The sequence below is a fragment of the Lepidochelys kempii genome, chromosome 1, assembly GCF_965140265.1.
Source record: "Lepidochelys kempii isolate rLepKem1 chromosome 1, rLepKem1.hap2, whole genome shotgun sequence".
In the NCBI taxonomy this organism is placed as follows: Eukaryota; Metazoa; Chordata; order Testudines; family Cheloniidae; genus Lepidochelys; species Lepidochelys kempii.
Window position 1 is genome coordinate 242,006,564 of NC_133256.1, and position 17,582 is coordinate 242,024,145.

The 17,582-nt window shown below is 47.0% G+C and overlaps 1 protein-coding gene across 6 annotated transcripts in view; it reads left to right on the forward strand.

Annotated features, from left to right (window-relative positions):
* SLC6A13 (solute carrier family 6 member 13) overlaps positions 1 to 17,582 on the forward strand; it is a 58,059-nt gene that overhangs the window by 12,488 nt on the left and 27,989 nt on the right. For 5 of the 6 annotated variants that reach the window (XM_073320945.1, XM_073320927.1, XM_073320936.1 and 2 more), the window contains 5 exons: positions 1,715 to 1,849; positions 4,428 to 4,568; positions 5,726 to 5,810; positions 8,855 to 8,987; positions 16,647 to 16,781. In XM_073320945.1, coding sequence (XP_073177046.1) covers positions 1,715 to 1,849; positions 4,428 to 4,568; positions 5,726 to 5,810; positions 8,855 to 8,987; positions 16,647 to 16,781 — 629 coding nt within the window. The remainder of the gene's footprint in view (positions 1 to 1,714; positions 1,850 to 4,427; positions 4,569 to 5,725; positions 5,811 to 8,854; positions 8,988 to 16,646; positions 16,782 to 17,582) is intronic. The other variant, XM_073320955.1, reaches the window with a different exon arrangement.

Below are 17,582 nucleotides of genomic sequence, written 5' to 3' on the forward strand. Positions count from 1 at the left end.
CCCACACAACTCCCCCAGCAGGACACTGAGTGATGAACGGCTGAGCCAATAAAACACAAGATAGCAGTATTGCATCTTCAGAACTTTTGGTGGCTCAACTTACTGTGAGTGGGGACGATGCTGTTACCTAGCAACTCTGGGGAGATGATTAAGGCCTGGCCTACACACAGGTATACTATGTTGGTTAGGGGGGTGATTTTTGTACCAATTTGGTTATACAAATACAAGCCTAGCGTGGACGCAGTTGTATCAGCACAAATGAGAGGCCCTATAGACTATTCCTATGTGAAAAGGGGAATAAACTATACAGGAATGAGCTATATCGGTATAAGCACCTTTACACTGGCATAACTCTGACCACACTAGGCAGATGTACTGATATAACTATACCAGTGTAGTTAAAGTGGTGTAACTTTTGTGTCTAGGCAAAAAGTAACTCTCATCCCCCACACTCCTCCCCAGCATTTTGGCCCTGCAAGTTGCACTAACCAGTGAAAAGCTGTTTAAAATAAAATAAAACCACACAAGATTAGAGCCGATTGACAAATAAAAACTAATTACATACACCAGTTGTAACTGGCTTCATTTTTCTGGTGACATTTTAATTGAAAATGTGAATCAAGTTTTGTTATTTCCCATGTTTTCAATTTTTGAAATATTTTTCAGAAAGGTTTTTGGTCAGCTCAGACACAAGACGTGTGTGTATTTTAAATCCAAATAGTTGATTTCTTTCTTCTCTGATGTTCCTGGGGCCTCTCGCTCCCACTGTAGGTAGTGGGAAATTTGCCATAAACTCCAGTAGCAGCAGCAGGACTGGGCGCCCAATGTGAGTGAAATACCTTTCTGTACTACTTTCCTTTCAGTTGTGCTTCTGCCTCTTACAAACTGCTAGGAAATAAGGTGAACAAAAATCCAAATTGGGTGGAATGGTGGGAGCAGGCTGAGTTTATTCAATATTTGTACATTAGCCATCCTGATTATTACCAACTCCAAGCATTCAAAAATCATGTCAGTTTCCAAAAAAATGCTGAGATTTCTTAAAAAGTGTAAGTGTGTGTCTGGAGTTTCTTTGTATTTGCCTTCTGGTTTTTGAGCCTTTAGGGTTCATGTTTAAGCTTTTCTTCCCACCATAGGAGCTAGAAACATTTATAAAAAGATGAATCTGAGATTCTCATGGAATTATATGACTCCAGGAGTTGAGGCTTTAAGAAACTATCATGAGACTCGTGCTAAAATTTGTGAGAACATAGGCCACGTAGGCCTGTGCATACACATGTAAAGACATTGACCCTGCCCAGGAGAGCTTACAACTGAAGCAGTAACAAGACTTGGGTAATGCAATCTGGCCTCTTCACCACAGATGCAGATTTTCATTTCCTGAGGCAACTGGCAGGTTTGTCTTTATACTACATCAGGTTTTAATGCCTCATTCACACTATGGTTGAGACTATGCAAGCAGTAATTGTGTTTGAACGGGTTATTGCTAGCACCATTTCCTTGATAAATTGATAGGGATTTTTTTTCTTTACCGTGTCTCCCAGGCCCCTTGCATCCTGGCCCTTCCCTCTTCTGTTCTCTACAGCCCATATCGCCATCTGTGTCTCCTTTCTCAGGGACCCTTCTTGGAGCATTCTCTGTCCTGGGGGAAATTTTCAGTCTATGGTCAATGGTCTAACATGTTTTCTTTCCCATGTACAATGCTTAAATCTGCCAGGTGCTTTCTTTATCCCCTACCTCATCTTCCTCTTCACCTGTGGGATCCCAGTGTTCTTCCTGGAGACAGCGCTAGGGCAGTACACCAGCCAGGGAGGGGTCACTGCCTGGCGGAAGCTCTGCCCTCTCTTTGAAGGTGAGTAGACCTCAGAGTGCACCACTTTTTTGGTGGGGGAATGAGGGGAAAAATAGTGCAAGGGTCAGGAACTAGAGCTGGGACATCTATCCCTCTTAAGAGACCCAGGTAAAGCTCTCCCACTGTACCCATGCTGTTCTCTGAGAAATTCTTTGAAAGTGCCTATGGTGTTACCATGAAGAATTGTGTTTACCCTCTCAGATCAGTTCATGATGTACCTCATCTGGTATTCTGCTGCCTTTCACACCATCAGTATATGATGATGCTTTAGAGGAAGGTGAGAGCCTGCCCTAAAAGTCTCCTGGACTCTCCCCTCGCTCCCCTGTTGTTCATCCAAAATGGTGCTGAAAAAAATCTCTTGCCTTTCCCATCACTCTGGTCACGTTCGCTCTCCTTGTCAAATCACATCACTGGCTCTCTTCACCTCCTGCACTGAGGTGTGAGCTCTGGCTATGGAATCTGCCCACAGGCAGAATTGTGCTCCTGGAGGGAAATTTTTATTTAAATAATTAAAACTGCTGTAACCCTTATTATTGCAAAGAAAACCTAAAATATATGAACTTACATTTAAACTGATGCCATGTCATCTTCCTGAGTTTGCAGACAGCCTGAAACAATAGTTCTGAGAGGTGTGAACTACCCCAGTCATCTTAATGTGGTGTTAACTCTCAAACCAATTATGACATCATTTTAGCATAATCATCCAATGGGGTGTTTATCCCTCAATCCAAACACTACTGATGCTTTCCTAGGTACCAGAAGTCTCAACTGTCTCCTATCCATCTGCCAAAACCCTCCAGCTCCTCCCCTAACAACTTCTACAGATCTGGTAGTTTGCTGCTCATATAAAAACTTCCAGCACATTGAAAACTAAAAATGTGAGGTCGAGCAAAATCAAAACTCAGTGTAATATTGAACTGAATGACAGGAGACACACTTCTCACTTCCATATTTAATTCAATAAAAAAACCTTCATGTTCCAACTTCCCTGAAAGGGCTGCAAGGTGTTCTGTCCAAAACACCAGGTGCTGTGGAAAGCCAGGGAGATAGCTACAGAATTAACTGAGGATTGCCAGAGTACATGAGGCCACTTGGCTAAATGGAACAGTGGTGTAAATTTCTGTTTCTTTGTTAGTAGGTGGCTGCTCACCCTGCTGTGCAAATACAATCCACATGCTGTGCAAAGTCCAAACTCCCATCCCTTCCTGGGGCGTGGCTTTATTAACAAACAAATGCATTATATGAAAACACAAAGAGCAGCTCACATCTCCTCAGGCATGGCTGCTCCTAGAGTGCCTCCCTGAGGACTGCTCAGTCCACTCACAGATCCTCATGCCCCAGGAAGCCTCCCACTCTCCATTATCTCCAGATGAAATAATGAGTTACCTGCAAAGCCTGCTTAACCCTTTCCCAGAGGAATCATCCCTTGCTAACAGGGTGCAGTATTTCAGGAAAACACCACAGAGGCTGGAACTGCAATAGCTTGGAGCGCCCTATACAGCTACAACTCTGCAGCCATTCTCCTACTGCAGGGGTTCTCAAACTGGGGGTCGGGAAACCTCAGGGGGTCGGGAGATTATTACATGCGAGGGGGGGGGGCAGGGTTATGAGCTGCCAGCCTCCACCCCAACGCTGCTTTGCGTCCTGCATTTATAATGATGTTAAATATATAAAAAAGTGTTTTTAATTTATAAGGGGGGGGGGGTCGCACTCAGAAGCTTGCTATGTGAAAGGGGTCACCAGTACAAAAGTTTGAGAATCACTTTCCTATCATGAGCTCCTTACAGAGATGCCTGCTGGCACATGTTGCTCGGAGTATCTGTAAACAACACTCTCCCTTTCCCTCCAACTCAGCAAACGCTCCTGCATCATTTCCTAAAGTGAGTCCTGAGTGGAGTAGCTCATAATAGACTGTGGTTTATTTGAACCATGAATATCCCAGCAGCTGTGTCTGAATTGGTATAAGAGATGCTGGCCTATAGAGGACCCCAATGTGTACAGTGCTTTGCCTTTAGAGGTTGTTGACCTCCAGGAGTTATAAACATTATTCCATAGCTTTGGCTTTTCTCTTTTCGCTGCTGGTAAAAGTTTGGTTCCAGTGATTATTAAAGCGTAATTCTGACCCTGCTGTACTCATTAGTCTCTACAGACTCTAGCCAGGATTCTCCAGCCACTTAGCAGCATGAATAAGGCAGGGGTCATGAGGAAACCCTGACACCTGTTGGCAACTGCCCTGAAAGTTGCAGCCCACAGGTGCAGTAGATCACAAACACTTTTCTTATGTGGAAGTCCGTCTCCCAAGGGAGCTTCACTGCCTGCCATGACAACGTGAGGCCATGGAAGGTAGTCTGGATATCACTGGGAAGATGGTGATGGATGGATTGGTCGCCAGGCCAATGTTCACATTGCAGCAAGGGAACCCCAAAATGGTGAGAGAACTGGAGCAGTGGGCAGTACAGACAGAGGCGGATTTGGAGGGCTTGGAGAAGCAGGGTGCTGTGGCAGGCTCTGGCCCTGAGGCTATTCTAGCTCGTGTTCCTCTCCTTGTTTATGAACACTGAGGCCCTTCTCTCTGCAGGAATTGGTTATGCTTCCCAGGTGATTGTCGTACTCCTGAATTTCTATTACGTTATTGTCCTGGCTTGGGCCTTGTTTTACCTCTTCAGTTCGTTCACTATAGACCTTCCCTGGGGCAGCTGTGACCACGAGTGGAACACAGGTAACACTGAATTCCTTTCTATCTTGTCGTCTCCTCCAACTCTCCATCAGTTTGCAGGGAAAAATCTGCCACAAGCAAATACCATCTAACCTGAGAAAGCAACATCCAGCTTGCTCTGGGGGAGGGGCCAAGGCCGGTGTGAGCGGGGGAGGGGCCTGGTTTATTGCCATACTACCTGACACAACATCAGTCCTCCTGATGGTAGAGGAGAAGAGGCTTGAAATTTCATTTGATTAGCTGGGTCTCTTCTAGAAAAGGCTCTAAAATGCCAGCCACCCACAGCTCCCATTGATTTCAGTCTTTCACTATGCTTGATCAGAGCAATGAACCAGCTGGTGTGTTATGCAGGCTCCCCCGTGCTGCTCCAACAACAGATCTCAGTTCTGGAAGAGGCTTCCCTTTCCTGGCAGCTGTGGGGACGGGAGGGAAATTCAGTCTATATTCAGCCCTCTGCTTCCTGGGCTCTGCTTCAATAATGGGAGCCCATTCCTACTTGGGAGGGCCCACCTCTCCCCTTGGAGGGAAAAGGGGCATTTAACCTTTATGATCATACAGTCCTTGGTTTCATCCCAGCACTGCTTTGCCAATGGGACCCCAACCCTGCCCTGGAAGGACCTCTTGTTCTGAGCAAGAGTAGGGATTTTAGAATATTTGTCTCCCTTTGAACATTATGCTGCTGGATGGAAAGGGGATCTGCAGCATTTCCAGAGGTGAAAGTGGGCCGGTATGGCATACCGGTAAGAAAGTGGCTGCCGGTACACAGCCAGTGTTAAAATGCTGCTGTGGCAGCGCTTTAAGCACTGTACCGCAGGGCCGCTGAGGGAGTAGGGCAAAAGGGGCAGCTGCCTTGGGACCTGGCGATTTAAAAGGGCCCGGGGCTCCTGGCAGCGGCTGGAGTCCCAGGCCCTTTAAATTGCTGCCAGAGCCCTGGGCGGTACGGGCTGTGCAGTGCTGAAGGGCTGGCTGGGGGAGTCTGGCCCCAGCCCTGCCCCTTTCGGGGGCCCAGAGCTGCCCCCCCGCCCGACCTTGTCCAGGAGCCCAGCTGCCCTGCATACCAGTAAGTCCTTTAAGTTACTTTTGCCCCTGAGCATTTCCCAGGGGCTTGGCTGTTCCAGTTGTATCTGTTTATGTTCTCTCTCCCTGGGCCTGTCCTGCAGAGAACTGCGTGGAATTCCAGAAGGCAAACGGCTCTCTAAACGTGACGACCGAAAACGCCACCTCCCCTGTCATCGAGTTCTGGGAGTAAGTGAAAGGCTTGTGTTTCTCTGACTCCTCTGGGAGTTACAATTCCCCAGCGATGACTCTCAGCCCCACCAGGCACTTCTGAAAACCCTGAGGTGTATAAACTAGGAACACCTCAAACAGGATAGCACCCAGGAGAAAAACATGGGCCAAATTCTGCTCTTGATTACCATTCTGTTAATTTAGAGTAACTTCACTGAGGTCAGTGGAGTGCCTCTGGATTCACACAGGTGTACCTGAGAGGATACTCTGGCATCCTGTGTTGTTTATGTTCTCCCTGTCTTTCCTACACTGTGACCCAAATGTTGGCCCCACACCTATGCAGCCTCACTGACTTCAGTGAGGGGTTGCACAGGGGTAAATGAGATTAGAACTGGCTCTCTGTGAACAGACCTCATCTTCACTGCTCTTTCTCCTGCCCCTGGTCCGATTCGTTCTCTGTTGATCGTTCTCATCTCACATCCTCTACCTGTTTCTGTTCTCTTCTCTCTCTCTCTCTCTCTCTCCTTCCGGTTACAACGCAACTACTCTTCTCTTCCAGCTCTTTTCTCCCATATTCTCTTTCTCTTCAACCTGCTCGCTGTCATTCTTTATACGCGCGTAGCCCGATGCGATCGCAGATTTTCAGTCTAAATCTCTTCTTGACACATCGGGTCAAGTTCATCCTGGGTATAAACTCCACTGACACAGTGGAGTTAAAGTAGGATATCAGTGGAGTTGCACCAGGGATGAACTTGGCCCTTGTTTCTGCTCTAGAGAGAAGCTCAACTGGCCTCGGGGTTACTCTATGGGTTATCTTTGTAATTTTATCCCGGGCTAGTATAATGTGGAAAACACTGTCAGTACAGCTGGGAATGGGGTGAGATCAGTGGACCTCCGTAGGGTAGCAGCCACACCCCTCGTGTCTTGCAAGGTTGGGCCTTCTCAGTGTGTGAATTTGGGGGGGCCCCTCAAGAAACATTAGTGCTGCAGGACTCAGTGCTGGTGACTCAGCAGATGGGACTCTCCCTTAGCGTCAGTACTCAGCCCAGCACGTTGGGCTGGAGGATGGGGACGTTTGGATAAGATGTAAAAACAAGGGCTTGTGACCACTGAAGATTCCACAGCCCCTGGTGGGAGGAGGGGAATTGCTAGGCACGGTGTCTCGGCTTCATTTCAGTCGGAGTAAACTCCCTTCGGCAACCCTAAATCCCCCTTGCAGATGTAAACGGCTGCAGTGTTCCTCTCTGCCTGTCCCAAACTGCTGTGCAGAGCTGCTGTGCACTGCTGAGCAGCAACCTTTGGCAGCTCCCGTTGAGCACAGGGACATGATTCTGACCTCTCTGATCCGCACAGGAACGCGGGGGGTTCCTTCTGGGATGGAAGGTGCTGTGTCGATGTGTTGTTAATAAGCAAACAGAGTTTGCTGCTTCTCCTCTCTCGTGCTGCCTTTCACTAACTCTCCTTGTTTATCCCCCCCTCTTCTCTCTCCTGTGGCTTCTCTTGGATTATCACGTGTATAGCGTGAGCTGCAGGGCTGGCATTTCTTGGCCTGCTCTGCCCATGGCTGGCAGCTGAGAGACTGAGATTAAAATCCAATGTTTTGAACGGTTCTGTAGTATTGGGACAACAGCACATGGGAGTGGAAATTTCCATTGTTCCAGCTCCTTGGTCTCAGCCTCTGATACAGGGGAGAAGCAGGCTCTGCTCTCACTCGCTGGGAAATGGAGGGTAGGGCCAGGGGAAGAGGGTAGACGTTTGCTTGAAAGATGCAAATCTGCACTGTATTGTGTGTCCTTCTGGGACTCCCTTGAGCTGCACTTGGTGCCCCCTTGGTCTATAGTCCCATGCTCTGTTACTGTTTTGCTCTTGTACCCTGCCAGGGTCCCTTCATGCTGTATGTCCTTGTGCCATTCACTGCTGCATGCACACACGAGGCCTCCATTTAGCTGGCCCTAGGAAAATAAGTGAGATGGGGAAATGCCAGAAAGGGAAGGGGGATTTCCCTTGGGCTCTGTGAGATCCTGCCTTTGTGCAGGACTGTTGATGGGGAGAGCAGGTATTTTCTGGGTCCCTGGCTGATGGGGCTGTGGAGCAGGAAAGGGTGCAAGTGCATTGCCCATCTTGGATTGTTGGCGTTCCAGGAGGCGCATCTTTTAGTTGTTGGATGATGCAGCAGGAGAGGGCACATGTGCATCACCTGCCTCTAACTGCTGGGGCTCTAGGGTGTCGCTTGGCCCAACCTTTGTGGGTGGGGACTGCAGAAAAGAGGAGGGGTTCATCTTCTGATCTCTGGGTGTGGGGACAATATCGTGGGAGAGGCCTGCAACTTCCATTCTCCAGCAGCTGGGAAAGAGTAGCTGAGGCTGCAGCAATGGAAGCTGCTGTGCAGTTAGTGTCCTCGGTGATCTGCATTATTCTCTTGCTTTGTCACGCTGTCTTCTACAGTCCTGGGCGTGGCATGTGCTGCCTTGCAGATTTGGCTCCTAAAGGGGAATACCTTTATACTGTGTGATCCCAACCCTTTGTCATCCCACCTAACGGGGTTGGAAGGAATTAGCTGAGGGTGGTCCACATGTAGAATCCCTTGTGATCTCTGTCAGAACACCAGCTGGTTTAAAGCACTTCTGAGAGGTAGGGAAATCTTATTATTTGTCATGCAGTATGCAGCAGCTGTGATCAGAGGCCATGTTGTGTTAGGTGCTGTACACTCATGTAGTAAGAGAGTTCCTGACCCAAAGACCCTGCAGTCTAAATAGACAAGACAAAGGGAGGGAGAGGGAATGGAGGTGAAGTGTCCTGCCCAAGCAGGTCAGTGACACAGCTGGGAATGGAGCCCAGATCTCCTGCCCCCTAGGCTGGGATTCTGCCCACCAGACCTTTCATTTTGGAGAGGGAAACAGCTGAGGAATGTCCTTTGTGCTTTCCTGAGGTGCACAGTTCAGGGTTAGGGCTTGTTCTCCCGAAACGGCAAGGCATCATAGGGGCCCTCAAGGACGACTGGCTGGTCACAGAGGATCTAACAGTTGAACTTAGCAAGACTCAGTGTCTGTCTGCCTTCCCAGGAGGAGAGTGTTGAAGATTTCCACTGGCATAGAGCACTTGGGAAGCCTGCGCTGGGAGCTGTCTCTCTGCCTCCTGCTCGCCTGGGTCATCTGCTACTTCTGCATCTGGAAAGGAGTCAAGTCCACAGGCAAGGTGAGTGCCTGGCTCAGGTCTGGCCTCCGCCTTCATTGCAGTCCAAGGTGCTGCAGCTCCTGAGCTGAAACCCAGCTCTCCCAGACCCAATGAGAACTGGCAACTCCCTCTAGAGCTGGGCAAGGCCAACAGGGTTCAGCTGCCAAAGAGGTTTTTGAACTGGACTCTGTAGGGGATGGGAGCTGATGGGTTTCTACGAATTTGAACCTCCAAGAAGAACACCTGTCTTTGGACCCCTCCTCCAAAGAGGACTCACTTACCACCCCCAGCTACCTCATCACCCCAGAAAACCCTGAGACCCATTCTTATCATACATGTCTGCAGAGGAGGCCCAGTGCTCTCCCCCTGCATTCCCACTCCTTCAGGCCAGGTCCTCAAGTAGCTGCCACTTCTCTCCATCGGGGTCTTCAGGAGAGGCTACTTGGCATGGGCTGGTGCTTCTCCCACATCCTTAAAGGATCTTTTTTATTTGGGGGCGTGTGTGATGTGCCAGCCACCTGTCCCCCACTTATACAGAAAGAATAGGGAGAACATTCCTTCTCCAGCTGGCAGCTGGGGTTCAGACTAGCTTCCAAATCCTTCACATGATAGCTAAGGAAACCCTGAAGGGTCAAAGGGCCCTCTCTGCCCCAAGGCCAAAGGTATTTTCTATCTCCTGCTCTTAGTCCCAAAGATATCTGTATCCTCGCATGAGTTATAGAACTGAGGGGCTGCCAGTGAATTTACTCCTGGGTAATACAGCCCCAGCCTACTCCTTTCCATTCCTGCTTGCTCGCCCACTTCCTGACTGAATTATTTGTGAGTTATTTGCCCATCTGAGATATCACTAATCCAAGAATGTCCAAGGTGTTTGACTTTTTGCATGACATTTTGATTTAAAAAAATCTAGAAGGATATAAAATTAACATGCAGTGTAGTTGTAGCCATGTCAGTCCCAGGATATTAGAAAGACCAGGCGAGTGAGGTAATATCTTTTATTGGACCAACTTCTGCTAGTGAGAGAGACAAGCTTTCAAGCCATACAGAGTTCTCCTCCTCCACCTCCGCACTCGGTCTGGCACTAAAGCTAGTCTCTCAACAACAGAGGTTGGTCCAATAAAAAATATTGCCTCACCCATCTTGTTTATCTAAAATTAACATGGCACGCATTCAGTAGGTTAAAAGCTGGCTAGCTGATGAGCCTCAAAATGTAATTGTAAATAGGAAATCATCGTTGAGTGGGTGTGTTTCTAGTGGAGTTCTGCAGGAGTCAGTTCTTAGCCATGTGCTATTTAAGGTATATCGCAATGAACTGGAAGAAAACATAAAATCACGACTGATAAAGTTTGCAGGTGACACACAAATTGGGGGCATGGCAAATGAAGAGGACGCGTCACAGATACAGCGTCATCTGGATTGCTTGGTAAACTAGGCACAAGCAAACAATGTGATTTAATACATCTAAATTTAAATGTATACAATGGAACATGGACTGGAGGCCATATTTCCGGGCTGGGAACTCTATCCTGGGAAGCAGAGACTCTGAAAAAGATTTTGAGGTTGCAGTGGACAATCAGCTGAACGTGAGCTACTAGTGTGATGCCGTGGCCAGAAGGGCTAATGCAGTCCTTGGATGTATAACAGGGGAATCCTGAGTAGGGGCAGAGAGGTTATTTTACCTCTGTATTTGGCACTGGTGCAACCATTGCTGTAATTCTGTATCCAGCTCGGGTGTCCACAATTCAGTAGAGATGTTAATAAATTGGAGAGGATACAGAGAAGAGCCACAAAACTTATCAGAGGATTAGAAAACATGCCTTATAGTCATAGACTCAAAGAACGTAGTCTATTTAGCTTAACAAAGAGACGGTTAAGGGTTATCTTGATTAGTCTATCTAGATATGTACCTACCTGGGGAACAGATATTTGATAATGGGCCCCTCAGTTTAGCAGAGATGGTATAACGTAATGTCATGGCTGGAAGCTGAAGCTAGACTAAATTCAGACAGGAATTAAGGGGTCAATATTTAATAATGAGGGTAATCATTGGACTATTGGAACAATTTCCCAAGGGTCGTGATGGATTCTCTCTCACTGATTATTTTTAAATCTGGGTTGGACGTTTTTGTCAAAGATCTGCTCTCGGAATTATTTTGGGGCAGTTCTATGGCCAGTGTTATACGTGAGGTCAGACTAGTTGATCACAGTGGTCCCTTCTGGCCTTGGAATCTATGAACCTAAGTGTTGTGTCTCAGTGCTTTGAGGTGTGGAGTGCCCTGGTTTGCAGTGCCTGCAAATACCTGGTTTGGGAAGTGGACAAGCCGATGAACTAGCATCACCAGGACCCAGCAAAGAGGCAGCCATACCCCAGGGTCCTTTAACAAAGGTTGGAGGTGGAGGGGGGAGGAGGCAGGTGTTGCAAGGAGATGTTGCCTGTCTGAGAGGAGATGGGGCTTAATTCACTCATCTTTGTAAAGTGACTTGTTCTCCTCAAATGAAAGGCACAGTAGAAGTGCAAATTATAATAAATGCAATCATGGGCAGTGGAGGGCAGGAGACTGGAATTAACAGGGAAAGAGAAAATAACTAGATGATCATAATGGTCCCTTCTGACCTAAATATCTATGAATCTATGAAACTCTTCTGCTCCATGACAAGCACCCCGACCTAATCTGCTCAGCTACCAAGCCCTCCCACACCCTTGGTGACAAGACCACTACTCTCCTGCATGCACCCCTTTCCCCCCTGTGACAACAAAGATGTCTGTTAATCGTCCTGCTCACCTTAGTTGCACTTCCTTGGTTGCCTGCATTCTCTCTCACTCATTCTCTTCTGGTATGGAGCTGTGTAACTCTGTCCTGATTCTATCCCATCCCTGCTCCCTTGATCTTTAATACAAATGACAGTAGCATGTTCTGTAAGATCATTAGTTAGTTTCTGTTCCCCCTCTTGAACCATTCCCAGCCGGCTTTATGCTTGGAGTCAGCAAGAGCAGAGGGACATAAAAAAGTTTTAATAACAAATGGTGTCCTCTTCATGCACTTTAAACAAAACAGAACCATTACATTGTGGTCGAGCTGACCGAATCCACTTGCCATGAGCGATAGCATGGATGTCGGTGGCTTTCTTGAGCTCATTATGGCCTCCGGAGCTGGCAAACCTCTTAAGAATTTGCAGGAGTAGGAGGGATGGAGTAAAGGAAATCAGCTTGTGAAGCTGATCCTCCCTGGCTCCTATGGAGCAAACTATGAAGAAGAAAAAGGCAGTTACTTACTGCTGTAGCCTCGTGAAAGAAGGCAGAGGCATTTATAACACATTACTACCAGCAGGGGCACTGCAAACTAATTTACAAAGCATATGCTATGCCAAAAGCAAACCCAGTTGATGCTAGATACATATTCCTTGCAGAAACACCAAAGGATCATAACAAAAAAGAATGGTGAGAGTAATTTCTTTCGCACAGACCCCGTGGTCAGAGAAAGACTTCTCAATGAAGGAGCTCTGCTTTCCCTAGAAACAGGGAATAGATGCGTCTAGGGCTGATCAATGTACAGAAACCCAGCATCAAACAATGGCTGGTGGACTGCAAGCCTGTCCGAGGCGAAAGGCTTTGCCTGTACTGGGGAGTTACCAGTTGCCAAAAGAAAGGGACAAAGAGTAACCTGAAATCACCCCCCACTAAAAGCAGCAGGAGTGACCTCATGCATCCAAAGACACAGATATCCAGGCAGACCCCTGAGTGTGGATATTTTCCTGGAGCAGATTGTCACAGATGGAATCACTTTGCAGAGGCTGACTAAACACGACCATGTATGTTGTTGATCAGCGTGTGACTCTGATCCCAGCAAGGGTTCTAGCAATAGGGTTTGTGCTAACGATGCTTGAGAAATAACAAGGTTGTGTCTGAGCCAAGCGTTGAGTAATCCCCCTCATTAGACCCAGATGTTCACGTTCTTCCACCGGAGAAACCAGTCTCCGGATTGGGACCGCCCGTTTCACAGCAGACACTCGCAAGCACTAAATGAAAAGCTTAAATCTGGGAGCCCATGCAAGCTACAAAGCAGATCTACAACAGCCACAATGAAGTGGGAATCATCTGCTGTGGGCACTTGGGCAGCACCAGGTTATGGGCCTGGAATCGTGAGTGGATCTTGAACTTATAAAAACTGATGCAAGCGCTAGACCCAAATGGGCATGCGAAGCCTGATAGTCTCACAGAAAGCTTCAAAGCGGATGGGCTATTACCGTCCAACATTTCCTTTTATCTTACCCCAATTCTCACCCCACTCATCTGTGGGCCAGGAAAGACCTCACCTGAGTACTCTGATCACCTGCATCAGGTAGTAGATCACATAGTAAATACAGGGATAATAATTAAAATGACAGCCTACAGACTGGACTTACTTGCTAGCTATTGAACAGAAGCCCCCAACAGGCAAATCTGGAGTCTGCGTAAATCCTCGAGATCTTAAATGAGTGGTAAAACCTTTGCCAATATTTGAAGACATTACCCCTAAGTTTCCTGGATGCAAAGTCAGAGTGTCAGTCAAGTAAACATCCTGAACCGTCAATCCAAAAGACCACATATTTTGTGGATGTGGATTCCTTCACCTACCTTTTTGGCACAATCTGAGCCTGAGATAAAATAGAGTGCAAGGCTGATGAGATATGTGAAGGATTCATTGGAGTTGTAGCCATCATCAATGACATTCCAGTATTTCCTTGTTCAAAGGGAGGACACCATGCAAACCTTTCTCCCCTTCCCTACTTCAGAGCTGACCAAAGGTGCTGGAACAATTTTTATAGTGGGGCGCTGATGACAGAAACCATGTATTTGGTGTTTGTTATTACTACTTCAAGCCAGGGGGTGCAGCAGCAGCCCCAGCACCCTGGAGGTGACAGAGAAAAAGATGTGCACGTGACCTAGGAAAAAGCATGATTTGCATTACAGCAGAAGATGGGTTGGCCATTGCTTTATGGCAGGCAGATAGAAGGAATCCAGATCCAGTGAACAGCACTGTGGTAGAGGAACTGCCACCTAATCTGGCAGAAGAGGGGGAAATTCTTGTATAAGAAATATGGCAGACTGTAAAGCACATGGTTCTATTGTGAGCTATCCGGGGCAGGGAACCCTCTTCATTATGTGTGTAGAATGCCTAGCATGATGGGAATCAGTCCCTGACGGGAGTCTCTAGGCACCACTGCAATACAACTGATTGATGATCCTAATAAAAGAAACGGATGCAGTGGTTTTCCTACTTTGATCCTCACAGAACTATCAGCAGACAGGTCGAGGAAGGGAATTGGTGCAGCATTGCTCTAGGAAGGCTAGCTGCTACGTTGTATATCAAAGTCCTTCATGCCACCAGAAGAACAGCATGCACAAATGGGAAAATGTATGTACATGCATGTATGTAGTTGTATTTGAGTATAGTCTCCTTTGTCCGCATATGTCAGAATATGTAACAGTTGAATCTGACCACCTAACTGCTTGGATCAGTCCAGAAGAAACCATCCATCGCATCACCGTCCAGGTTACAGACCAGGTCTTCAGTTGCAGAGGGATAATGGCCAAGTTGTGTATTTTCCAGGAAAATACACCCCCCGCCTCCATGCAGGTGCTAATGCTGACACTGGTACTTCAGGCAAGACACATGTTGGCGTTCATAGGCCGGTGCACAGAATCTTCCAGCACACAGGCTAGGGTTAGAGGCAACTGAGATGGCAGGAGGAACAAATGAAACAAGTAATATTGGATGGATGGGGAGAAATTAGAAAGAAAATGATTTCACATCATCATGCAATACAGGCACCGTATAGATGAACTTTCACTCTTGTGTGGCATAACCTTTAAAGGTGAAAAAAACAGTTATCCCATTGCATTCAGACTAAATATGCGGAGATGAAACCTCACTAGGCACATGGCCATGGAAAAATCCAAACAGAGGCTTTGACATATTCTTTTGGCCTAGTACGTGTTAACCAGCTTGTCTTAAGATGTCCGATATGCCTTAAATGCAAGCGTGTCAGTGATACTACATGAAATGCCAACAAAACCATGTCAACCCATGGGCACTGATTTGTTTATGTTGAACAATGAAGACTACAGTATGTCATTGTTGTGGATTACTATAGCAATTAGTTTGAACAATCCCCAAAGTACCACAATAACCCAAGTTTTATAGTTGCAAGACCTAGAATCCCAGAAAGGATTAGCACTGACATTGGACTTCAGTATTCCTCAAAGGAATGCAGCTACTTTGCCAAAGTAAGGGCTGCCAAACATCTCTAAGTCCATCTTATTCATAAGGCAAGTAGGCTAAGTAGTAGAACACATGATGCATAAAACAAAGCATAATGGTAAGACCCCTATGTTGGACTACCTGAGTATTAGAACACTCCTGTTAAAGCTCTAAATCACACGGTCCTGATGTTGATGGGATGTCTGTGTTCAGCTTTGCTCTTTATGTAGGAACAGCTGAAACATGAAGCAGTGAGTCTCTGCCAAATGCCAGCAGCTAGTCCCAGTGCTCAATGCTGATGCTTCAGTACAAGGGAGGCAGGATGGTGGCCACTGGAAACCCCTTGCTCTGAAACTGGCAAATACTGAAAGACCGTATCGGGTTCACACCCTGAATGCATGTGAACGTTAATACAACCATTGTTTGCTTCAGATGCCAGAAAACCATCAAATTCTCTGAACTTGCTGACTGTATCCTGGCTCTAACATCAATATGGAACTCAGCAGTCCAGAAACTGATATAGACACACCCGTCAGTTCCACATACTGTTTCTCCACCTGTAATCCCAACTTGTGAACTACTGTAAGTAGTGGCAGGAACAATAGTGCCCTCTGGAATGGCACAAATGCCCCTACTTATGAACCCATTTGTTACCAGGTCTGTCTGATCAGCAGAGCCGAGGGAAAGTTTAGACTCGCAATGTTTTTCATGTGACATCACAGTTTAAATGGGCTTCTGTCTTACAACACCCAGGCAGCCAGTGCATGTCTTTATTACTTCAATAAAGAGTTGAAATGGCTATTTACTGCTAGGTTACATTCACTTCAAACAATAAGACTAACTCTTATTACTACTGATGATTCCTTGATGATATCCCAAGGACTGTGTCATCATGAAGGGAGATGTACTAGGACAAGTTGCTGTTGTTTGCATCCGTCTTGTTAGTTTTAGATTATGCCCTCCTGGCCTACTCCTAAATAGGGAGAGACTTGCTCGGTTTGACTCCTTCCTTTGCTTTCCTGTCAGAATGAGCAGATGGAAAGAAGAGCCCAGATTCTCAGCTGGTGTAGATTGATGGAACTACATTGAGTTCAATGGAGCTACCCTGACTTACGCCAGCTAAGACCAGGCCTGGTGCTTAGGTCACTACCAAGACTAGAGAGGGATTTTCTAGTTGTAGATATAATGGCCACATTGCGACTTTACTAACTGCTCAATAAGAGTGAATTGCTTTCTACCTTGCTTTAAAGAAGACCTAAAACATAGTAACCCTGCCCCTTTCCTGCCCCCATCTTACTGATCCTGTCTCATCTGGCCTTTCTAACTTGCTCTTGCACTGCACTTGCTCTCCTTGTGGCAAGATTTCATTGGTGTCCTAGGTTTCTGCCCATTTCCCAGGCTGCCCTCTCACATTTGCTCTGTTGTGTTCTCCTGCTAGGTGGTGTATTTCACTGCCACGTTCCCATACCTCATGCTGGTAGTTTTGCTGATCAGGGGAATCTCTCTGCCAGGGGCGATGCAGGGAGTCCTGTTCTACCTTTACCCAGACCTCACTCGTCTCATGGATCCTCAGGTAAGATGGAAGGAGGACTGACTGGCTGAGCTCTGCTTGGGTGTGTGCATGTGTCTGTAATTCTCTTTCTCTTCCATCCAATTCCCTTCTTTGCCCCCCATTCTCCTTTTTAATTTCCCCCCTGTTCTTTCTCAGTCTCTCTCTCCACTCCATCACTTACTCTTTGCCTTTTCCTCTTTCATTCACTCTTCTTCTGTGTCCTCCTCCTCCTCCTCCTCCTCCTCCGTGAACGTAATGCACGTTGACATTCACAAGCATTCGGCTGACACCATCAGGGTCCCCCAGCTAAGCTAGCTTCACTGTTCAGTTTTTACCAGCAGAGTTCCTAAAATCCCAAAGCTCTTTCTCTCCACGATGTTCCTTGGCTGATGCTATTGGTAAATGATGTAGGCTTCAGGCGCAACTGATGGGGCCACTAAACTTTTTAGCTGCTTGGTGACACCAGTCAATCACCTCTGTCTTCTGGAGACACTCATTGTAAAACTCCATTCCTCTCCTGAGCCAGATCGAGGGGGTATGGAGGTCCCATGGCCACAAAGATTTTGGAACCTTTATTTTTTGCTGGAATGTTGTGATATTTAATATCTTTGGAGGCAAAGCAGAGGCCATCAGCCCTTCCCACCCCGTCCTAGAGTATGGGCAGAAGGTACTTCTGAATGCTGCTGTGGTGTCAATCCACTAAACACACTGCTCCCCATTTCCCTTGTTTTCCTCTTTCCCCTTTCCCTTGATTAGAAATTCCTGCCAGTTTGACTGAAGGTTCAGTGCCCGACTGCCGTTTTTAATCTCTTCAGGACAAGT